General features: G+C 35.0%; 1 protein-coding gene across 9 annotated transcripts in view; it reads right to left on the bottom strand.

Moving 5' to 3' along the window:
• FRYL (FRY like transcription coactivator) overlaps window positions 1-25,205 on the bottom strand; it is a 292,081-nt gene that overhangs the window by 59,752 nt on the left and 207,124 nt on the right. For all 9 annotated transcript variants that reach the window (XM_020990364.2, XM_078148492.1, XM_078148491.1 and 6 more), the window contains 14 exons: window positions 24,920-25,092; window positions 22,950-23,110; window positions 22,029-22,139; window positions 20,996-21,150; window positions 20,590-20,689; window positions 18,707-18,875; window positions 16,505-16,764; window positions 15,822-15,962; window positions 11,893-12,061; window positions 8,723-8,807; window positions 8,182-8,294; window positions 4,984-5,134; window positions 3,623-3,726; window positions 1,051-1,236 (listed from right to left, as the gene is read on the bottom strand). In XM_020990364.2, coding sequence (XP_020846023.1) covers window positions 1,051-1,236; window positions 3,623-3,726; window positions 4,984-5,134; window positions 8,182-8,294; window positions 8,723-8,807; window positions 11,893-12,061; window positions 15,822-15,962; window positions 16,505-16,764; window positions 18,707-18,875; window positions 20,590-20,689; window positions 20,996-21,150; window positions 22,029-22,139; window positions 22,950-23,110; window positions 24,920-25,092 — 2,078 coding nt within the window. The remainder of the gene's footprint in view (window positions 1-1,050; window positions 1,237-3,622; window positions 3,727-4,983; window positions 5,135-8,181; window positions 8,295-8,722; window positions 8,808-11,892; window positions 12,062-15,821; window positions 15,963-16,504; window positions 16,765-18,706; window positions 18,876-20,589; window positions 20,690-20,995; window positions 21,151-22,028; window positions 22,140-22,949; window positions 23,111-24,919; window positions 25,093-25,205) is intronic.

The following is a 25,205-nucleotide window of genomic DNA, read 5'->3' as shown; positions in this document are numbered from 1 at the left end:
TAAAGAGAAACAATCAAAATATCAAATTTCTCAATAATTTTAAAAGATCAAGTATCAGTGAACATTAACAATTTATTTGGTATGAGAGGAACTCTAGAAAGGTTTAATTACAAAGTTAGGATTTTTGTTGTATCATTTTGAGAGTCCTAATGAATGGTAAAAGATAATAAAGTCATATTATGAATCCATTAGACATGATGGAAATAAAATTTTGTAAATAAAAACCAGGGATGAAATAAATTTTACATTAAAGTTTCATTGTATCAGGCCCTATTAGTTTGTAAGTCAGAATAATTCTTAATTAATAAAAAGTTTAAAGAATTTAAGGCATTTTAAAAGTACAACACAAAAAATGAAAGCCACCCAGTTCAGTAAAATCTTCAAATCAAAGGTTCAAAAATGAAGTATTCCTTCAGTGTAAATTTAATTTAAAGGTTAAGGAAGCTATTAGTCTTTTTATGTTTATGATGCTGTGCAATGATGAGTTATTATAAGGTATAATGTTTTCATTGTTACTTCCTTCAGCTTCTTAATACTTATTTCTTATTATTTTACATGTATTACATATAATGGTAAAGTAAAATATTAAGTACTGTGGTGCTTAATCAGGGGCAATACAGTGCAATGGATAGAGAGTCAGCCAGACTTGTTTTAAATAGATCTGGCTGTGACACATCTGGCAATGTGGCACTGGACAAGTCACAACCTCTCAGTGTCCCCAATTCTGAGTTTCAGATAGATTGCACTTTTGTTTTGGGAGAGGAAGTTCCTCACTTGGAGTTAGTTGCATCAGTGGAATCCTAGGTCCAGGCCAAAAATGGCACCTAATTATAACAAAACTAATTTTCTTTAAAAGTATTTGATGATTCCAATTTTTCAGTGTCAAGTTTGCTTTCCCTACTCCAAAATTCCAAATTCAAGGGATTTTCCTGAATTTTTAAATTCTGGAAGGAAGCGAGTGGAAGGAGGGTGAGGATCATGAGAAAAGAAAAAGTGAAATCACCACAGACCATGCCCACCATGTTTTGAAGTAAGTAAAACTTCGATTACCTGTGAAAGTATAGTCTAAATGTGCAGGGTGTTTGACAGTAAGCACCCTGGGCTCGTTAAACTCCTTATTCCTGAGAAGGACCGAAGCAACAGTTCGGACATTACTGTTGGACCCCATTACTATCAATAAATGCAAAAGCAGGCGTTTGCAATGCTCATACACCTCAGGGTGGCAGTGGTCAAACCCTAGAAAAGAAAGCAGATCTAATAATCAGCCAAGAAAAGAAAATCACTAATTATATACATACTTACATCAATTACCTTCACTACTAAACTCTTGTTACTTAAAACCTCTTCAATGTAAACCTTTAAAAGCATTAAAAACAAAAATCACAATTCTTTCAAACAATTATATTTCTGTGTTTTATTAGTGTTTCATTTGTAATGCCACCTGTAACTAACAGTTAAAAGTCTAACACAGTATTTCCTGGTCTCTGTTTCCTCCACTGTATACAAACAGGTACAGAAAAATACTTGTACTTTCTAATAGAATTTAAGTAACTTTTTAAAAATTCTTTGGTAAGCATACTGTACCTCTTGTAGGAAGATGATGGACAGCCCTGTAATCAATGAGAGATGGCAGAGTGGAAAGAACTTAAAGTCAGAAGATGTGGGTTTCAGTCCCAATTCCGTCTCTTACTATTTCTGCTACTGTACAAGCCACAGAACTTTCTCAGCTAAATGACTTGGTCTGAAAGGAAGTCAGTAATGGCTTGATGCCAAGTCAGAAGTAGGTCCCCAGTGGAGTGTTCTAGGGTACTTGGGTCTGGGCTATTTTGCATTTTTAATCAATGATTGATGAAAAGGCATAAGTAACATGTTTATCAAACTCACAGAGAACAAAAAGCTGGGAGTGATAGCTAGCACACTGGATGACAGTGAGAGTTAGAAATAAGTTTGAATCTGATAAGATGAATTTTTTTAAAAAAATATATAAAGTCTCGGTTTTAAAGCTTTTGTAAGCAATATTTATTTAATGGGTTAGGAAAAGCTAATGAAAACTTATTTCTCAGATGAGCAAGACTATTAAAGTACAAGTGGAACAGAATGAATGTTAAAAATATTGTGATGAAATAGGATCAAAGTGGATTCATAGAAACCTGGGAAGTCTTGTATGAACTAATACAGATTCAAGCAAACAAAAATAGAAGGACAGTCTATATAAAGACTAAAATAATGTAAAGGGAAACTGAAAGGCCCCAGAGTTCTGATCAGGGCCATAGCTAATAGTTAAGAAAATCGATGATGAAAACATTGCACTTGCCTCATAGCAGAGATTAAAGACATTCGTACAGAATGAGGCAAACATTTTAAGATATGGCCAATGTGTGCATTTGTTTTCCTTGACTAATGTATTTGTTATAAGGGAGGGTTTCTACGGGAGATATTTGTCAAGAGGAAGTGGAAGGTGGTGACAGTGATGCAAAAAAGAAAAAAGTGTCACTGAAACATTAAAATTTACATAGGAGACACTGAGAAGCAAGACAGCTTTGTAATTATCATGTTAAATTTAATATACACTAAAAAAACCCAACTACGTGACAGAAGTTTATAGTTTCATATGTAATACTTTGTGATCTTTATATATTAAAATGTTACTATTTATTGATTTTTGCAAGTTTGTAGAAAAAAAGAAAAAGGGTCACATGTTTTAAGTTTATTCTATGTTTTTATGCATAAACATGGAGGCTTATCTGGCTTCCTAAGTATTAAATGTATCTAGTACTACGTTTTCAGGGAAATAAATTTCATTAATGCAATAAGGATCTTCAAAAGCTTATTCAGAGACACAGTAACTTGGACTGGGAAACCAACTAGTACCTTCTGTCCACAGAGTATCAGCGTTTCCCCTAAGAGGTCACTAGTTGGTACCAGACTCATTCAAAGTTTTAGAGGGATTCTTTGGAAAAATAAGAGTGGAGGATGGTACTGGATGTGCTCTTTTCCCTCTGAGAATGTTAGAACTTTTGAAAAAAGAAGCTGGGAAAGAAAAAAAAGGGCTACTTTCCTTTAAAAAATAGGTTATAAAAATACTTGGTAGGCAATAATGAAAGAATATATGTCAACTATTGTTTCTGGAAAATTTGTGACAGAATATATTCTTCAACAAAATCTGGAGATTTAAAAAACAGAATTGAGGGAGAGAATACAAATATTTTAAATTATATTTATTTCATAAAATTGCAAAACTGTATGCCTCATGAAATAGTGGCCATTTGGGATCCGACAGTCTTTAAGTTATTCTAAAACTTTTAGGAAAGAAAGTTTTCTAAAAAGAAGCCTTGCTTCCAAGAATACAATTTCTTCTAACAACACTTTCAAGTAAAAAGAGAATGGAAAACATGAAAATGGAGAAAAACAAGATAAATTAAGTATTAGAGTATAATTTTGTACAAAATTTAAAAACTTAAACCAGTTAATATTTGCTGTATATGCCTGTGTGTATGTATGTCTATGTATACGTATATATATTGTGTAACTGTACTTGTATACATATACATGTACATACATATGTACCTCCATATCTGTCATTTTATTGTAGAGAAACATTAGCTAAGAAATGTTTTGTTACCTATAAAAACTGCATGCAGAAGAAGATGTAGATAGCTTCCCCATTCTACCTTCACACTATGATCAATGATCAGGTCAGTCAAAAGGATCACTGCTATGTTACACCTAAGAAAGGCAATGGATAAAATTAATACTTTACAGAGCAAAACCAAAAATTCCATGAGTTTTGTGAAGGTACGTAAAACATTTCAATAACCTCACTCACAAAATAAATGCAAATTAGTAATAAAAAGAAAAGCAAAAGTCACAAAGCAATACAATTACATCACTAAGCTCCTCAATTCTATCATTTGCTAAAATATTCTGACATAATAGCACACCAAAATTCTGCTAAATGTAGTAATAAATTTAGAGTCAAAATAATAGTGCCCTTCTAAAAGCAGTTATTTTTTAGATGTAGTAAATTGTTACCATAAAGTTTAAATAATTTAAAAAAGTTTACAAACTGCTTGCCTCACGTCTCTCTCCACTTCAATCCACACTCCAGCAACCAACGCAATTTTTCTAAGCACAGGTCCTATCACATCACCCTACCATGCAAGAAATTCCAGTGGTTCCCTACTGTCTCCAAGATCAAATACAAAATGCTCCCCTTGGCATTCATAGCCCTAGCCTCTACTTACTATCTTTCCAGTTTCTTCTTCTTATCCGTTTTTATTTTTTTGGTGAGGCGATTGGGGGTTAAGTGACCTGCCCACAGTCACACAGCTAGTGAGTGTTATGTGTCTAAGGCTGAATCTGAACTCAGGTCCTCCTGACTCCAGGGCCAGTGCTCTATCCACCGTGCCACCTAGCTGCCCCTCACCAGTATTCTTATACCTTACTCCCCAATAGGTACTCTTCAACACAGTGACACTGGCCTCCTGAGTGTTCCACAGACAAGACACTCCATCTCTTAGCTTGAGGCATTTTTTCTGACTTTTCCCCTATGCCTTGTAAGCTCTCCTCCTCCACTCTGACTACTGACATCCTTGGCTTCCTTTAAGTACCAATTAAAATCCCTATTTTTTTACCTGAATGCCTTACCCAAACCCTATCCATCCTGTCACCTTTCCTCTGTTAATTATTTCCTATTTATCCTGTATATACCTTATTCTGAATGTTTGCATCTTGTCTCCCCCATTAGACTGTAAACTCCCTGAAGGCAGGGACTGCCTTTTGCCTCTATCCCCAGTGCTTAGCATACTGAGTGGCACTTAGTAGGAGCTTAATAAATATTTACTCATTGATTTAATGATGCATATTAGTTAATCACACTCAGAATTCTATGTTTAGGATCCTAATTTTATGTTTGGTCCATTTTGTATCTTTAGAAAGCTGAAAGTTTTTAAAGATCATAAAGAATTACTCTATAAATTTTACCTGTGAAGAGATAATCCAGGTGATGAAGTTTCAGGCAAATAATCTACCAATGGTGACCAACACCCTCCAGCAGGAGGAAAAGGCAGGGGCTCTCCTTGATTATGTTCCATCACTTTCAGTCGCCAATTAGAGTAAAGTGGCATTGAATCACCTAATAAAATAAAATTATTTTCCTTTTACACATCATTTGTTTTACATCAGCTACACATTACTCCAAAGAAACAGAAAAGAGCCCCTCACAAAATTACTTTTGCCAGAAAAAGTCAGGCATAAATACATAATCAAAAATGCTAATTTAAGAAGAAAAAGTTCATAAATCTTTTTTTTCTCCTTCTTCCACTAGGCAAAGGGGTTAAATGACCTGCCCAGAATCACACATCTAGTAAGTATCAAGTGTCCGAGGTCAGATTTGAACTCAGGTCCTCCTGACTCCAGGGCTGCAGTCCACTGCACCACCTAGCTGTCCCAAAAGTTCATAAATCTTAAAGGTCAACTAGTTAATCATATCCATTTTACAAATAAGGAAACTATGAACCAGAGAGAGAAAGTGACCTATCCATGGCCACAGAGAATTAGGTCTCACAGCTGAGATTCAGACCTACGTCCTCTGTGTCCAAATTCATTGTTCTTTCTACTACTATTGACACAGATTTATTATATTAGGTTCATTCTTTGTACCAAAATATTCAATGAAAAAGTATTTATTAAGCACCTCTTAGGTTGTAAGCCCTACCCATGGCTCTGGGAATTAAAAAGACATAAATAAAACAGTTCCTGTTCTCAAGAAGTTCATATTCTATCTGGGAAACAACAACTCAGACACAGAGTCAGAAGTGAAACATCAGCAGCTAAAGGGATCAGGAAATCTCCCATGTAGGATGCTCTTGACCTAAGCTCTCAGAAGCCAGGGATTCTGAGAGGTAGGATGAACAAGGGTGAATTCAAGGCAAGAAGAAACAAAAGCATGGACACAAATATGTGTGTGTAAGCAAGAAGTTTGGTATGGATGGAGCATAGAGGGCAAGAAAGGTAGAACTCTAATAAACCTGGACAGGTAGGCTGAAGTCAAGTTGTAAAGGGTTTTAAAAGTGAAACAGGAATTGCACTTGATCCTAGAGGCAATTAGGTTCAGTTACTGGAGTTTACTGAGGAAGAGGCAGACCTGTACTTTAGGAATATAATTTTGGGGGAAAGACACTTGAGGGAATGAGATGAATTTGGAATCTATAGCAATAGTATACATGACAGGTGATGAAGGCATGAATCATGGTGGTGGCCATGTGAGTGGAGAGAAGGGGAAAAATGTAAAAGCACTGTGAATGTAGAATTAGTAAACACTTGGCAACTGACTAAATATGTAGGGAGCTAGAGTAATGAGTCAAGAGCATGCCCGTAAAGTTAGGAACCTGGGTGATGGTTAGGACGGTGGTGTCAACAGAAATAGAGAGGTGTTTTTGGAGGGAAATATAAGTTTTCTTTGGTGCATGTTGAATCTAAGATGGCTATGGCAGATACAGTTAAAAATACCTAACAAACAATTGGTGATGTGTGACTGGAGCGCAGGAAGGAAGAGAGAGTGCAAGAGAGTGCACTGTATGTATCTGGGAGTTCTCTGTGAAGAGAAGGAATGAAGGAACTATCATTACATCGGAACTTAACAAATTTGGGGACCAGAAGCCCTCTTTATAGGTAAAGCAGCCTTATAACATGATCCTTTCAGACTTCAGTAATGATCTTGGGTAGTTGTTGCATTATACTAAATCTTATCATAGTGCACAGAGGTAGGAAGTATGGTAGAAAAAATTCAATGGAAAATGAGGAAAACAATTTATGTAATCCTGGCTATGCCACTGCATAAGGAAAATAGAAAACCAGATAGTTTGTAATGAAAGAAGAAACAGAGGGCATCTATCAATAACTGTTAAGCACTTACTATTTAAAAAGCTATTATTTTTGTTTAGATGAAAGATCAAGGCAGGAAGACAGGAGAAAATGAAACAGGTAATATAAGGAACTGACTCCAAGAGGTCAAGTCACTGGCCTGAGTTTCTCTTACATAAAAAGTTGTCTTAGCCAATACTAAGTCCCCTTCTAGTTCTAAACATTGTATTATTCTAATTTTAGGATTATGGTAGTTTTGATTTGTCATTCAATTCATACTTGCAAAAAGAAAAGAATTCATGTTTTTATAAGAATAAGAAAATATCTTTTTCTACATTTTAAAATTCCCAAATAACTGATTCAAAAAATTACATATTTTATGTTCTTAAATGTCTAGAACTTATAATTAATTGAAATGATTAAAATTTCTCGCTCTCAAATAAGAATGAAAAGACTTGTATGCTTTGTAAGTGACACTTATCTGTACTTTTCCACTTCACAATTTTGTAGAATCAGAGGCATAAAAATCACATTGGGGTAACATGGTACAACGTCAAAGGAACTTGATAAGGCATTAGGTCACCCAGTTTTAATTCCAACAGTGATTAAATTTTCTCTGACTTGGACAAATTACTTCACTTTATCTGTAAAATGAAAGGGGACTGGAAATACAAGATGTCTTCAAGCTCTAAAGTTCAATAATTCTAAATCAGTTATTTCCTTCTTCACACAATACCATCCTTATAGCAAAGGAAGGAATCTCCTCTAATTTCACTCTAAAATTTATAAGAACCAGAAACCATGTGCCTAAGTTCCTCAGGGAACGATAGGGTGAGATTTTCATAGAATTCTTTCTCACAGGCAAGGAGAGTAGAGGGGAGAGTTCATTCATTATATTACATAACAACTGATAAATGAGCACAATCTCTTATAAAATTTTTTAGGATGTACTATAAGTTTGCAATAATTAATTACATCTTGGAGAAATCAATGGCTTTATTATTTTGACTTTTCTTTAGTCTCAAATATTGACTTTTCTATAGTCTCAACATAACGGGTCTCAATTTTTAATCTATTCAATAACACAGCAACATTTTTTTCTTCCTAAAATGAAGATGTCACTGATTAAGTTAGGAACACTTCTATTGTAATTGGCAATTTGTTGAAAATGTACTTACTAAGAATATTCTACATACGCTAATGGAATTATAGACTTAATGCTATGGAAATATACTTTTAACACTTTAAATAAACATAATTTTCTATTTTTACTTATAATATTTGATAATTAAAGAGAAAACGACTTGAAAGCATTACTTTTCTCTTCTTCATATGACCCTCCTGAGCTGCTACTGTAACGAGATTCTAGTCTATGATGCTGACGATTTAAATTGCTGCTCAGTCCACTGTAGACGTCTAGATGAACATAGCTGCAGAAAAAAGTATCTCTGTTAGTGATTTGGCACAAATCACAGTAAAACGGTAAGCCTATTTTAATGTTTATTTTCTATGCATAAAAATACACATTGCAGAATAATAACAGAAACTACATTTTCTTAGTTTTCTCAAGTAGAATGCAGATATAAAGATATTTGTTGTACAAAGGCGTGGAAGGTTAAATTTAAAAGCAAAACAAAATATGACAGAGAATTTTTTGACAGATAATATTTTAAGTTATTTTAAAATACATTTTATAAATTTCACAACAGAAAAATTTCCACTATAGTAACACATTTATCTTAAGAATTTTGAATGAAGGAATATAGACTGTAATGCATCATTCAACACCAATTATCCTGAAAGGAGTAAGTAATTAATTTAATAATTACAACCACAAGTAATAGCATAGAACACGTACCTCTCCTCAGTGTTGTCTTTCATGTGCTTGTTGTCGAGGCTGCCATCTGTAGGAGGTACCATTGTATTGCTACTGGAAGTGGTTCCTATAAATCAGAATGAAAAGTATTAGTATCTATATATTATAAGAGTGTATAATCTAGTAAGTGAATATTACATAATGTTATATAATTAGTGAATAATACATAAATATTACTCCATGACCTAGCTGAGAATGTGGATATAAATTTTATTTGGCTGTTGAATAGTTTTACCTGGAAAAATCAAACAGAAAACTCATCTGTAAATACCCTAGATGGGATTTTATTCTCAATTTATCCCTGAGGCTAGTAAGTGGTATGTTCATTTAACTCAAACATACTATAGTATTTGGCTCTGTGTATGCAAATGTATGTATTCCTGTGCATGCTATAACGCATGTAGTGTTTTATAACACTGATCTCTCTCCTCCTCTGTGTCATACCAAACCTCACTTTCTTTTTCTGGATTATCACCCATGCCACACCCACTTGAACTCCAAGACTATGCAGGGCCCTTTTTTTTTTCTCACTATACTCTAATTTGGTAACTTCAATGCCTCCCACTGGCTCAATTACCATCTTTATATAGATGGTTCCTAGATCCATATATCCAACCCCAGGTTCTCTCCTGAGCTCCACTTAAATACCTCAAACTGCTTATTACAGATTTCAAACTGGGTATCTTAGAGGCACCTCAAAGTTAGTATGTACAAAATAGAACTCATTATCATTCCCCACCCCTATTACTTCTAGTCATCAAGATGTGAAATCTTGGTTGTCATCCTCAACTTCTTACACTCTTATCCTACACATCCTATCAGATGACATTTCTAGTTCCATAAAATCTCTTCCAAACATCCATTCTCTCCATTTATACAGTTACTATCCTAGTTCAAGCCCTCATCATGTCTTGTCTGGACTACTGTAATAGACTTATAATTGGTCTCCTTGCTTCAAGTTTCCCTCCATTTCTATCCACCCTCAAAACAGCCACTAAAATGATTTTTCTAAAGTCAGGTCTGACTATGCCATAGCTCCCTATTACCCACAGAGATCAAATAAAAACTCCTCTGTGTGGCATTTAAAGCTTTTTACAACCTGGCCTTAGCCTACCCATTCTGCCTTCTCCCATCCACACACTCCATGGTCCAGCTATACTGGCCAACTAACTACTTGCTTGCTGTTTCTCACACAGGACATGACCTTTCCTATTACTGTACTTCTATGCTGACTTTTCCCCCTAGACTGGAATATATTCCCTTCTCACAACTGCCCTTTATACCACTTGGTTTCCATCAAGACTTTGACCAAATGGCTGATTCTGCAACAGGCGTTTCCCTGATTCTGTCAGTTGTTAGGGCTTCTCTTTCAAGGTCTCCTTATACCTGCTTTATAGGTTTTGTATATACCTCCAAGGTAGGGACTAAATTTTTTGAAGGTAAGGGACTCTTTTCTTTTTGTCTTTATATTCCCAGAACTTAGCAAAGCGCTTGGCCCTAAACAGGTGCTTAACAAATAAATGTTTGTTTGCTTGATTTTAATGCTTAGCTACTAACTGTGAACTTTTTTTTAAATTAAGAATTCTAAAACAAATAATAATATTTGGGATATATGAATAAATCTACATCCCAGCTTGTATTAGGCATGTGAATATTCTAATTCTTCCATAAACTTAAGAATCTTCATATGTTATCATATTCATTACTCATACAAAATATAGTCATGTCAATTCATAGATCTAGAGCTGGAAGAAACCCACGAAGAAAATTTAGAATAACAGTCCCATTTTAAAGATGAGGCAACTGAGGTCAAGGAAGGTTAAGTGACTGGTCTGAGGTAAAATAGGTCATAAGTAAAAAGAGGGATTACTAGGTCTTCTGACTCTGGTGCTAGTGCAGTCTCTACAATAGTAGTCTGTTAATTACCATTAATATGAATTTCCTTTTGAAAGACACTACTCTGATACCATAATATGGTATGGAGATGAGTCTGGGTTCCTGAAATTTGGGGCAGTGGAATCCAACAATAAGGTCTTACCAAGCTATACAGGATTATGGCATGGTCCGGTGATGGATTATATGACTGTTTTTTGGAGAACTAGCTTGGTTAAATTCAGAAAAGCTCATTACTAGTCAATTACCAAACATTTATTCAGCACCTACTATGTGCTAGGAACTAGGGTTCAAATTAAAAAACAAAAATCCTTGCCCTCAAGAATGTGACATTCCATCAGGGGGGTAACATGAATCTAAGCAGGTATATACAAAATAAATACAAGTTAATTTTTGGTGAAGGGCACTACCAACTTATAAGGATTAGGAAAAGCTTCATGTAGAAGGTGATACTTGTATTGAGCTTTGAAGAAAACAGGGGACTGATTTTCAGAGGCAGAAGTTAGGTGGAAGAGCATTTCAGACAAAGAGAAAGCCAGCAGAGACACAAAAACAAAAGAAAGAAATTCCTCTGCAAACAAGATCAGTCTATCTGGAATGCAGAGAATGGGAAGGAGAGTAATATATAATAAAGCTGGAAATGTAGGTTGGCATCAGGCCATGAAGGGCTTTAACAGCTAAACAGGAGGGGTTTTATATTTAATTGTAGAGAAAATAGAGAGCCACTGGAGTTTGGTATGACCTATACTTTAGGAAATTCACTCTGGCTGCCTAGTGAAGAGTGAATTAGAGAGGAAAGACTTGAGGCAAGAGCCCAAATGGGAATCTATTCAGTAGTCCTGATGAAAAGTGATAAGGAGCTAAACTAGGACGATGAACATATGAGGACAGTAAGAGCAGGGAAGGATGCAAGATGTGAAGTAGATGTAAAAAGAACAAGATATCTCAACTGATTAAGTGGGATAAAGGAGAGTGAGTCAATAAAGATTACATTTAGGCTGTAAGCCTGGTTGACTGGAAATGTGGCACTTTTAATAGAAAGAGGGAAGTTAGGAAGATGACTATGTGCTAGAGGAAAAATAATAAGCTCAGCTTTGAATGTGCTGAGTTCAAGAAGCCTTTGAGACAGCCAGTTTGAAATACCTAATAGGGAGTTGGAGATATATGGCTCAAGCTCAGGAAAAAGACTAGTACTGAATATAAGATCAAAGATCAAATATCTATTGCCAGAGTAATTAAAGTATTAAATAAGTTCTTACCTGAGGTGACAGATGGTATTTTATAACTGGAAGTAATGCGGTAATATGGTGGATTATCCATGTGAGTGACTCCTGAGCTGACTGGATCTGTAAGCTGAAGTTCACTCACCAGTTCTTCTAAGAGCTGCATTGTTTTATCTCTACCTAAATACACAATAACCTTCTTCACCTGTCAGTGAAAAAGTTTTTCAGAAAACAATGAAATATTAATATTTATCACTTACAATGATGATTTTAAAATACAGCATAATTCAAAATTTAGCACATTTGCTCAGTAGCAGTAATAGTCATAAAGTCATAAGGGAGATGAATTTGCACTAAAATGTTCCTTTCCTTCCATCTCCTCTTGTATATAAAACCATGATACTTAGTTGATGAAACTATAGTTATTAGGCCTTTGTCACAAAACCTATTTGTCCTTCCATTTCCAATTGCATTTTCCCCTGTATTTTCACTCCCAAAAATTTATTTATGATTTGCTACTGGTGAACATTTTTAAGGGGCTAAAGATGTTGGGGTTTCATCCTTTACATTTTCTATCCCCAAAATCAAATTATGAAGGTATTAAAAAGGAATGTGGGGAAAAAAAAACCAAAACAAAACAATTCCCCTGACCGTCACTTCCCCATCTATAACTAGAGCTCTCATTTCTTACCTAGTCTCTACCATTTATTTCCAACCAGAAATTCCACCATTACCCCCAAAATTAATATGATGAAATGTTAGGCTGAAGATGAAATATTTTCTTCCAAAACTTAGCATTTATGGCAAACTAAATTACTCTCACTTGGGACTGAGTAGTCATTTTTGACAACTCACTCACCTTCTATAATTCAGTCTGTCACTGCTAATTCCCGAGTAATTTCTATGTAAACCATCATGTTATTAGCAAACAGTTTTGTCATGTCTTTGACTATCTTTATGCCTTTAATTACTTTCTCTTGTCTTATTGATACTACCAACATTCCCAGAACTATGTAAGATAATAGCAGCAAAAGGAGTTGCATCCTTGCTTTCCTCATGCATTTACTGAGAAAGTATCTAGTTCAGGGGTCCTCATTGTTTATTTTTTTGTGTGTGTATCAGGAGCCATCTGGCATTATGGTGAAGCTTTTGGACTCTTCCAAGAAAAAAAGTTTTTAAATATGTAAAATAAAATACATATGATTACAAAAGAAACTAATTATAATATTTAAACAGTTATCAAAAATATTTTTAAAGTTCATGGACCCCAGGTTAAGAATCCCTGTTGTAGTGTATCCTTATTGCACATAATGCTTACTTTTTGTTTAGAAATGTTTTGTCATATTAAAAAAAAAGATGCATCTATACTTACATTTCATAGGGTTTTTAGCATAAATGAGCATTGTACCTTGTGAAAGTCTTTTCGCTTCATCTATTGCTAATCATGTAAGTTTTGGATTATTTTGTCTTTGATATGATTATATTGATTGTTTTCCTAGCATTGACCCATCCTTGTCTCCCTGATACAAATCCATTTTGATCATAATAAATGATTTCTTAGTCTTTTTTGCAAGGATGTTGTAGAAAAAATTTTAAATCAATATTCATTAATACATTTTGGTCTATACTTCTCTTTCTTTGCTTTATACTTTCCAGATTTAGGTATTAGGGTTATGTTTGTCTTGTAAAAGGAGTAATTCTAAGAATTACTTGTGTAGTATATATTAACTGTTCTTTAAAATTTCTTGAAAAGTTGATGGAATTATCTTGTAAATACAACAGGAAAAGGGGTAAACAGTATTTCATTGCCAAATTATCCTTTGTCATTTCATCTGTTCCTTTCCATTCCTGCTGAAGACACTATCCTAGTCAAGACCTTACTACTTCAAATCTCAATTAATGAAACAGTTTCCTCTGTCCAATACATACCATACATAATGAAAGCAATTGCTAAAACACTCCTTTTGTTATATCCTTCCTCTGGGGACTTAGACTCACTGCCCTGCTGCCCATAAAGTTCACATACAGTGCTCTATTGCTCAAGACTCTAAATCCTCTCCCCATTTTACCTAAACAAAACTGTTCTCTCACTTTTCCACAACAGACTTTCCATTCTATTAAGATTACTCTGTTTATCAGTCTGTGCACATGCTATACTGACTCTAGGCCTTTGCTTCTATTTTTCCCCAATCCCAGAACTCTGTCTCTCCTCTTCTCTACCTACCTAAATCTTACCGAACCATTATGGTGCATCCCAAATTCCATTGCTACAGAAACCTTCCCCAATACAACTATTAACTATTGCCACATTCCTGTCCTTACACCTAAACCTTAATAAATGCAAGTTTCCTAACTTCCTGACACAAGTTCCCGCCAGGGCAGCAAATATAAAAAGCATCACTGACAGCAAACGATGTTACGATCTGGTTCACTTTCTGTGCTCGGACTCCCTCTACCTATCTGGACCTCTGATAGAAACTTCAAATGACCACCTGGATTCCTGCTCCCTCTTTAGCTGTGATTATTGACGCTTCAAACCTTCCTGATATTTGGTTATTCCTCAACCTCCTTATTCACCTCTTAAATTTAGTCAAGAACAGGGCACAAGAGGGGAAGTTAGGTGGTGCATTGGATAGAGCACTGGCCCTGGAGTCAGGAGGACCTGAGTTCAAATCTGGTCTTGGGCCAGACACAGTTACTTGTTGTATGACCCTGGGCAAGTCACTTAACCCCAAATGCCTTGCCCCCCCCAAAAAAAATAGGGCACAAGAGATATAATGAGTCACCAATGGCAGGGAAAAAAAAGGGAATGGCCTTTCAGGTTGTTTTTGTAGAAGTACAGTGCCCAGAATGACCAAGATGATGGTTCTGAACAGACTGTATTGGGAATTCTGGTCTTAATCTTGAGTGCCATACTTATGAAGAGCAATTTAATCAAAAAAGAGCTCAGGTGGAGAGTAACTGAAATGATAAGGGGATTTTCAATTATGCCATATACAAATTAATTAGAGGAGATAGTGGTATTTTGAATAAACAGAACAGCTGTCTTCAACAGTTTGGCGGGCTATCATTTAGAAGGGAGAAGTCCCTACTGAAATTAATTTCAAGGCAATGAGGTATTCCAGAAAGTGCTCAGATTTTTCTTCTGATACTCACTGTGTGATATGGGCAAATTACTTAATCTCTTTTAGCCTCATTTTCCATCCCTATAAAATAGGGATAATACTTGTACCTCATACACAGTTACCTCATGAGGTGACAACTTGTTACTCATACACAGTTGCTGGGAGAGTCCAATACTGTACAAACTGCTATATCAATGTCATCAATTATTATTATGACTAATTGGTCACATACATAGACTCAGGATATTCCCTTACATAGCATCACAGAAGTATGTTACAAGTAAGGGAAGAGGGCAGAGAGAATAGAACACAAATAGTGGCTATAGGTTATCCTTCCCATTTGACCAGTGAGAATGAAAAGGTTTTTGAAGATTGAAAAATGATCAGAGGACCAGCAACAAGAGACCTGAGGAGCAGAGTGGAAAGGACGCTAGCTTTGGAATCCACGCATGTGGGTTAAAATATCACTTTCACTAGCTACTCACTTTGGGACTGCCATCTGTCAAATGAGAGGCTTAGACACAATGATAGTTACAGTCCCTTCTAGCTCTAATTCTATGGCTTTTCTGGCTTAACCCCAAAAGCTGGAGGAATGGGTAGAAGCAAAAGAGCAGCAGACTTCAGCTCAATGTACAGAAAAATATCCTCAAAGTTGGAGCTGACCCAAAACGAAATGGTCTGTCTCAGGAGGGAGATGGGTGAAGGGCATGCAACCAACACGATCTCAGACTATGGCCATACTGGTTCTCCTAAACTTGGTAGCTTCTTTTCTGTGCTGTAGTTATACTGCTCATGCATGGAATGGGTGTTCAGAATATCACCGTTAAATTGAATACATACATAAGGCAAGAGGCTGGGTTCACTATTCACTCCACAAATGCTGATCAAAAAGTGCAAAATGATTTTCAAATTCTTTGGCCAGCTGTCTGCTAGTGTGGTCCAAACATTCTCAATCTCTGACCATGCCAACTCGTCACCATACTATGAAACAAAATTAAGATACATTCATTAAAAAGATTAAAAATGTAAAATGAAAATGCATGAAACAATTTTCTATTGAACTAATTTAAAAGGCTTTGACCATGAAACATCACCATCTAAAGCTCATCAATGTAGCTACAGTATTATGTTCAATTTCTTTGACAAATCAAATGAATACTCATTTCTTTTGTTACAATTTAAATATAAATTACAATTATCACTCAGGGCAGGTGTCCTAAGGTGAGCTCAGGGAGGACAGAAACCTCCCGTGGAGCAGAAGTGCAAAAGCTCACTTGATCTTGATTTTCAGTATGAAAACAGACCGTGAAAGCGCGGCCTCATGATCCTTCTGACCTATGGGTCAGCTAGAAATAGCAGCTAGAAGAAGTATCATTTCTAACAAACGAGAAATTTCTTGAAGAAAGCATTTATAATTTCACATTTTAGTTATCTTACAAATTTATCTAGCACATTATTTATTCCAACCCACATTAACTCCTTCAAACCAACTTTAATATATTCTTTATAACAATCTAGGTTACCTTTGCTGTCATGTACATTAGATTGTTCAAAACCATTGCTGTAGCCTGTGGTGACCCCCAACCTTCTCCTCGGAGCCAACGCCTACTATTCACCATGAGTTCTCGGTCCTTTAAAGCTTCATCTTCATCTTCATCATGCCGCCTTACTGTTGGCAAAGGTTTCAAATCCACCAACTCTATATTGTTCATCCATGGTAACAAATAGTGCAACATTATTTGTCTCCCAGCTGGATGAGCCGTTTGAATTCTCTGACTTATCTCTGTAAATAAAATTTAACAGTTCATTCTAAAAGAAATTGAACCTATTTTCATTCGTAAAATTACAGGTATTTAAAATGATCATTTCACCTTTCTATTCATTTAAGCTAAATGATATAAGAAGGAAAAAATTAACAGCTAAAAATAAAGCCATAGTCTTTCTTTATGCCTGAGATATTTTTCAGTGCTTAAAAAGGAAACTTAATTGAGAATGGAAAATAAAAGTCCTCATGCTTCCTGTCACAGGAGCTAATAAGGCAAAGGTTAAAAGATTATTTGTCAGGGATGCAATAAAAAGAAAATTCTTACAGTGGTTTGGAGGCTATACAGAAGTTCCATTCAATTGTAAAGTAATCTATGAATATAAGGCCTTTTCTTAAAGGGAAGAAAAAATAAGATCCTCAAGTAAAATGATATTAAATGTCTTCAAATTTAAAACAGTTAAATATAAGCATATGATTTCCAACAAGTGGGTACTTAGGAGTGCAGGCTAGATATCCTGATTTTTAAATTTCTTCTTGAGGCTTAATTTTCACATTCAACAGAAAAAAGGCTGGTATAAGTTCCTCCCAGGATGCTAGTTAGTTATGGATACTATGCAATTAACTCTATGTCTACAAAAGTAACTGTGGCATCACAAAAATTTAAAGATAGTATTTTAGTGATTTAGTTAAGATACTCAAAGGATTTTAAAGGAAAACCTTTAAGAGGCCATTTGGTAAAGACGTAAGAAAGTTGTTAATGGGCAGTCAAGGAATAATGTATATGTTTTTCAGATTGCCTTCAGTGTTTGGGGATTAAAAGAAGGGGAAAGGAATGGGACTGGGTTGGGGTAGGGGTGGGGGTGGGATAGAGAGATAAGAGGAAGGAGAACAGGTAAGGGAGAAAGGAGGTAAGTGGTGGGGAGAAAAGAGAAGAGGACAACAGAGAGAGTAGAACTAGAGAGGTGGGGTAAAATGCCCTGAAAGGCATAGAGGAGGAAGATAAAGGGGGGAAAAGGGTAGAGAGGGAGGAGAAGGAAGGGTATGAAACAAATGGGGGAGGGAAGAAGAGAAAGACAGGGAGAAGGAAAGGGGAGATAAAGACAAGTGGGGGAGGAGGGAAGAAGGAGAAAATGAGAGGAGGAGAGACAAAGAGAGGGGAAGGAAATGTAAGGAAATAAAGGACTGAAGAAGGGAGTTAGGAGGCAGAGAAAGGAAGAAGGAATGGATAATGAAAATAGTCCAAACTTCTCAGCCTGGTATTAAAGTGTCTCTGCAATGAGGCTACAACCTACCCTCCCAGTCTCTCCTAATAATTCTCCCATATACACTCTAGTTTGCTGCCAAAATAAATTAAGGCAACAACTATGATGAAATTCTAAAGGAAAAATACTCCCTTGAAGCAATTAGCACCAACCCACCTCATGGCAGATGTGATAGCTAATAATCAATTCACATTGGTGACTATGGGATTGAGGGTACATTCCAAATAGAACATAAAAGATAAGCAAATGGATATTCTGGATGGAATATTTGTGTGGATGAGATGATCACTAAGGTCTCTATCAATTCTATGAGTGTGTGATCTGTGGGTTGGTCCGTTTTGCTTTCTGTCAAAACGTTTTCAGTAGAAAATACAGTGACATACATATACAATAAGAACAAGCAGTACAATAAACTCTTTCAATACAAAGTTGCACATGTCACAAAAATATCACTAGGGCAGGAAGGAAAGTGTTTACTGGGGGGACAGGGACAAGTTTAAAGCCTTTAAAGAAAGATTTAGTGATAGGCATCCTTGCAAGATGTCAATCATTAGGGTGCATTTTCTCTACAACGACAGATACTAGATTTGGGTTTCTTTACTTAAATTCAATCGGTAATCTATAACATGCTCTGAAAATTTGTGTAAGGCAGCCATTCAAAATGAGTAAATATGTCTTAACCAGTTAAATTTTTATACCTGAAAAGATAGCAAGGGTTAGCTCAGGATAAGTCCTTGCTAATTCCTCTGACAATTGATAATATGAAACAGAATACAGGTGTGGCAGAGGAGACAGCTGACTGAGCACTCCATCAGTTCTATGAACCTCCAATTTGTGAGCATAGCGAAACATCTTCGGCTCCAGAATCTATAGGAATAGAATTATAACAAAGCTAAAGCTTAGTGGTCTTTTTAATCTTAGTTAAAATTAATATCTGATTACAAAATTATCTCCCAAAGAACACTCCTGATTATAGAAGGTACAATAAAATATCTAAGTGTTTTTTAATATTGATTACTGCTTTAGAAAATATATGGAGGAAAAAATTCCTGTGGCTTTTTATATGAAATTTTGTGTTAAATGCTAATCCACAATACAATGTAGCATGAAGGTTTAAAATATATGCAGAAGCTTGAATATATAACTGCTCTTGAATATAAATAAGGATGATTTTTTAAAAAATTATCCTAAATAAGTCACAGATACAAAAAATTAAACTACTGCTACTTGCTACTACTACTCCTACTCCTACTACCACTACTACTACTACTCCTACTACTACCACTACTACTACTACCACCACTACTACTACTCCTACTGCTACTACTACTACTACTACCACTACTACTGCTCCTCCTCCTCCTACTACCACTACTCCTCCTCCTCCTCCTACTTGCTACTACAACTTTTTCTCCTCCTCCTAATTCTCCTCCTAATACTAGCTAACTTTTATAACAGCACTTAATGGGTGCCAGGCACTGCACTAAGCAGTTCACAAATTATTATCTCATTTGATCCTCACAACAGCTGTGAGAGGTAGGTGCTATTATTACCTACATTTTACAGATGAGGAAACTGAGGAAAAGAGTTTAAGTGACTTGCCCAGGGTCATACAGCTAGTAAGTATCTAGGGCTAGATTTGAACACAGTTCTTCTTGATTCCAGGCCTAGCATTCTATGCACTGTTCCACCCAGCTTCCTCCTTAGTACTAGTTTTAATATTGATATGAAGAAGTCAAACTCTAAAAGAAACCTGAAATTGACAAGAATGGCTATTTCCAACTTTAGCAAAAAGAACATGGTATAAAAATTGTTTTCTTTGAGCATCCCTTGTATTGCATGTTATTTGGAAATAAATGACGTTCTCCAAACTAGTATACCAGTTAAGAGCTTGCCATCTCACCCTATATTGCCAAAAACTGTTTTGGAGTAAATGAAAATGCTCCCTCATAAAGCAAAACTTTAGTTTCATGAAAGCATTGCTTATTCATTTGAAAAAGATAATTTATAAAAGTTTACCATAAAAATAACTTTTCTCTTTACTCAAAAGTACTGTGCTACTCTTGAGGTAATTTAGGATAATCTAATCTAATATTAAATAAGATTTTAGAAGCAAATGCATTTTATAGAGCTCATAATTTTCAAAAATGACTTCAGGTATATACATTTTACTTTCTTTTCTTTTCTTTTTCTTTTTTTTTGGCTAGGCAATGGGGTTAAGTGACTTGCCCAGGGTCACACAGCTAGTAAGTGTTATGTGTCTCAGGCCACATTTGAACTCAGGTCTTCCTGATTCCAGGGCCAGTGCTCTATCCACTGTGCCACCTAGCTGCCCCCAGGTATATACATTTTAAATTAGAAATATGAATTCTATACAGTCAACTGAATTAATCACATATTTTTGAATTTCAATGCTCTATACTATATTTCATCCACTATTATTGATGATTAAAGCATAACTCTTGGTATCATATAACTAAAAATATAATGAATACCAATGATGTATGTCACAAGAAGTAAAATAAATCACTTTGACCCACTACAAATAAAGCATGGGCTTAATTAAAAATTGCTTACAGACCTGTAATAATTGCATAGCAACTTCATAGATACTCCTTGAAGAATCAGCTGCTTTAAACAATATCAAGTTTAGGAGAGTCACTGTGTCACACTGGTAGTCCCTGGGGATAAATTTTACATATTTAGTAAAATAATGTTTGGCTGTTTTCAGAAGAGGCATTAATTATCTACTACATGTTTTAAAATATTCCCAAAGCCAGAGTCAGTGTCAGGTATGCTTTCTGCACCTCTATATTTTCTAATATTAAAAGAGATTTAACAAAAATACACTAAGAACATGTTGTTTGGGGCAGAATTTAATATTGTAAAGCAGAAAGCAATACTCTACTATTAATAAACAGTATTTCTGAAAAGTGAAAACAGCTTATTTAAAGATAGAGTAGTGTCTAAATAAAATGATAAAAGACCTGTTTTGGAACACATTAGCTATAGCTTTAAAGCAGCCAGCTGCTACCCTCTTGGAACCTGTGTAACATCGATCCACAGCCCAATACATTAGATTGCTCTGGTCAGGGTTGAGCTCCAATAATAGTGTAACTGCCTCACAACCCAACTGATGAACCTAAAAAACAAACAAAAAACAACAGGAAATAATGCAAAAATGGAGAAAATTTAATTTGTAGAAATGTTTTCACTAAAATAACATGAGATATATATTGATTGTATAATTAATTGTATAATTCCTCTCACCCTATTCCCAATTAAGCATATATGTAACCACTACAAGAGGACACCGGAAGATGAAAGTTACTTGAATAAATTTGGGCTTGTGGTTCACAAGGTTAAAAAAAAAATCACAATTGTAAAACTTGCCTCTCTGACAGGGTTAAGATCAAATGAAAAAAATGGAAGTAATTATTACAATAAGTTGTCACCCACCTCTGTAGCACTTTGTATAAAAATACTTCAAGACAACTCTTTACTGCAGCAATCAGGGTAATATGTTTGGAAGGCAACATTATACATTTCCTCCTCAAAACTAGAGACAATAAGTAAAAGGTAGCTCGAAGGTTGCAGAAATGATATGGGAGGAAGGGAAAAGGCAGCTGAGGGGAAGTGGGGGCGCAGAGAGTTCAATATACAAGTAAATATGGAAAACATTTTTATTATAGGAGATCAAATGTACTCTACAATGATATTTCACTTATCCTATGTACACTATGATCAGGCTGATAAAACATAAGAATTATTAAGCCCATTTTTATGATGAAGGGCAAGATGACATATCACCAATTAATAAATACTGTTTTAAGAACTAGAATCTAGGGTACTTCTGGAATAATTTTATGTAGTATTCTCTTTCTGTATGTTTTAATTAAAATTCCATTTTTAATAATTTAGTCAATAAGGCTTAGGTGAATCGATTCATTCTAGAATCCTAAATTCCTTAAAAGGTACATAATATGAAGGGCTAAGAAAGACACACATTTGTGTTATTACCTTTTTGTCCAGAGAATCTAAAATATTATCCAGCCATTTGTATAAGTAGCCATCTGAAGAGAGTCCTACATTATCTGCAACAGGGCCACAACACAGAACAGCAGACATAGCCTTCAAAAATAAAAATAAAAATACACATTCTAATAAAAAATGCTGCTGAGATGGTGACCGAGTAAATTCAATTAGTTTTAATGCTTACTAATCCCAAATCTTAAAAAATAGAGATATGATAATATTTGTACACTAAGACATTCTATTATATAGAAAAAGTAAATGACATGGCACCAAATCAGACAGTTTATAAAATCCAAAAATATTCCAAATGTATTAAAAATAAAAACTTTTAATTTTTATACACCAGACTGCAACACAAAGAAGGGAATAGGGGTAGTATGAGCAAAAAAAAAATATTTTGGAAAATGTTTCAGAAATAGGAAATGAACAATGTGAAAGGCTCACAAGAAACCTTAACTTGATCCTATATATCATACTTTCACCAAGGAAATAATTTGGAAATATAGACATGGGGAACATTAAATCATTACTGAATGAGAAATACAATAATGAGCCATATGAATGAAGTACTATGAGAATTCAAAAATTCTGATAGGATGGAACAGGAGGTGGTTTCACAAAGGAGATGCCTTTGTACTATGCTGTTATGATGAATGGATACAAATTCAACAGGGAAAGCTATGGTGTGAAGTGGAAGGAGTGGTCATTCCAGGCGGCAGGAATATTGTAAATAAAGTTACAGAAGTAGGAAAATGTTTGGATAAGAGCAAAAATTAGGCTGGAGTGCAGTGTACATGTAAGAGGGAAATAAAAGAAAAGGTTGCTAAGGTAAGCTGTAGTGCAATCATGGAGAGGCTTGAATATCAAGCAAAATGCTATGAGAAGAATAAAGTTGTAGGTAAATACCTTTAATGCACAGTACTGGTGTCTATTAATCTGCATGTTCCTATCACTGTATCTGTCCAAGGGAGTAAACATGATGCTAAAAGGACCTGCCCAATGACTGAACAACATGAAGAGACTGTGACGAAGGCTCTGTTGGGGAAAGATGCTTCTTCTCTGGTGAACTATAAAGAAAAGCAGAACAGAGGTATTTGAGTTTTATCTTACTACCCTTTAAAAGTATTTGCATAGATAATAAAAATTTTAACTAAAACTTTAAATCTGTATCATTTTAATCAAGGCAAACTTTCTATTTCATTTGTGCCAAGTAAAATAGAGAGAATGACTACAGTATATGTTATTATGACATGATACATGACAACTTTTAAAGCAGAAATTTCATGCTGGCAATGTGATGTATTTAAAAATAGCATTGAAATCGGCAGTCTAGGATACAGCTCCAACTATGACAGAGACTAATTGTATGACCTTTGTAAAAATCACTTTACCCAAAGGGTCCTGAGTTTCCAGATGTACAAAATGAGAGAGTTGGACTATGTGAGATACTTCTAGCACTAACAATCAATGATTCTCTACTATAAGTTCTGGAATATAATGTCTGATTTCACAATAAAATTAAAAATTATCATGTAAGTTATCTAGTTATCCAATAGGAATAACATATCTATTACATGGACTCGTGTGTGTGTGTGTGTGTGTGTGTGTGTGTGTGTGTGTGTGTGTGTGTGTGTGTGTGTGTGTACTTAAAAAAAAAATCAAGGATGAAGGGCATAGGTAGACCTGTAATTTCAATGAGGTAACTCCTTGTGAGAAAGTCCCCCTATGAGGGTTAGCTTTTTTTTGGGAATTTAAAGTTTCAGTGAGTTGCCTAGGGCATTAAGAGGTTAAGTGATGCCCAGAATCATAAAGGCAGGGAGCATCAGATGTGGGACTTGAAAATCCAATTGTTTTTGACTCCAGCAATAGCTCTCAGATCTCTCTCTCTGTTTCTCTAACAGCACCTCTGTTTCTATCTCTATTACATATTTATACAAGTATGTTAAAATTATCAATGAATTTTTATCTGGAATAATCTAAAAAAATTCAATATATAGGTAATATCAAAGCTTTATGCTTAGAAGTATTCTCTGAAAAGCTATAGTCCAAAGTCTCTTAGTATTATTATTATCATTATTATTATTACATCATTGTATTTGTATTATGCCACAAGCTTACTATTTGAACTTCAGACATTAAAGGTCATTAAACCTATATGAGAAAGAGAATATGTGTGGGCAATCAAATCTTCAAGTAGGTAAGTAAGCAGAGAGCAACATCCTCATCTTGAAAAAGTGGACAACCATTTTGAAACAGAATTCATGCCCTAATAAAAATTTAACCATTAATAAATCAGAAAAATTAATTTGAATTGTTTTAAAATTCAGTTTATATTTGTAATATGCCCCAAAACAATATTTAACATATTACAGACATAATAAGGCCTTATACTTATTATTTGGAAAGCTACAAATAATATATTTTTAGAATTATATCTTCATTATATCACTGCATCACTATCATTCAGAAAGCTAGATGTCCGATTTACGACTTCTCATTTTTTTTCCAGGTTGTTATTGATTACTGATACCAGTTCACTTCTCCCCCAAATGCCTTTCTCTAAAGTAAGGGGTATCTTTCTTACTCTTCTTTCCTAACTTCACTTTTAGACACTCCTTTCTGCTGCCCAATCTGTCTGGAACAAGTTTTCTATAAGCCTCCACTGTTGCTTGCCTTCAAATTTATCTCTGTCTTCATTTTGATGGTAAATGAAAATAGGCACCAATTCAATGATTCTATAAATTCTTGACACCTGTGCTTCTCTAACATCATTTCCCAATATTTATGTCTTGTCACTTTAAGTCACAATCTCATTGGAGCAGGGAAAGAAGACACCATGGATAATCAATTAATGCTATAAATACTGAAAATGATACCTGGAACATTCTGAATGATATTCGCCACTAAGGCACTAAAATGGCATCGTATATCCTTCAGTGTATCAGAGTCCTTTTCATTTTCTGCTTCTAGGAGTTGCCTAGTTAGATCTACATACTCCAGCAAAGTGTTATTGAGGGAATGTGTTTCATTATCAAGGCCACCACTTGCACTGAAAATAAAAAAGGAAAATTATTAAGGAAAACATAAAGTAAAAAAAAAAAGACAAATTTTCAAAAAGTCATCTAAGAAGCAAAATCAGAGGTGTATCTGCTAAACTCTGCA

Source organism: Phascolarctos cinereus, unplaced genomic scaffold (genome assembly GCF_003287225.1).
Source record: "Phascolarctos cinereus isolate Bilbo 61053 unplaced genomic scaffold, phaCin_HiC Scaffold_9;HRSCAF=440, whole genome shotgun sequence".
Lineage (NCBI taxonomy): Eukaryota > Metazoa > Chordata > Mammalia > Diprotodontia > Phascolarctidae > Phascolarctos > Phascolarctos cinereus.
Note: the sequence above shows the minus strand (reverse complement) of the source record. Positions and strands in the feature narration are given on the sequence as shown.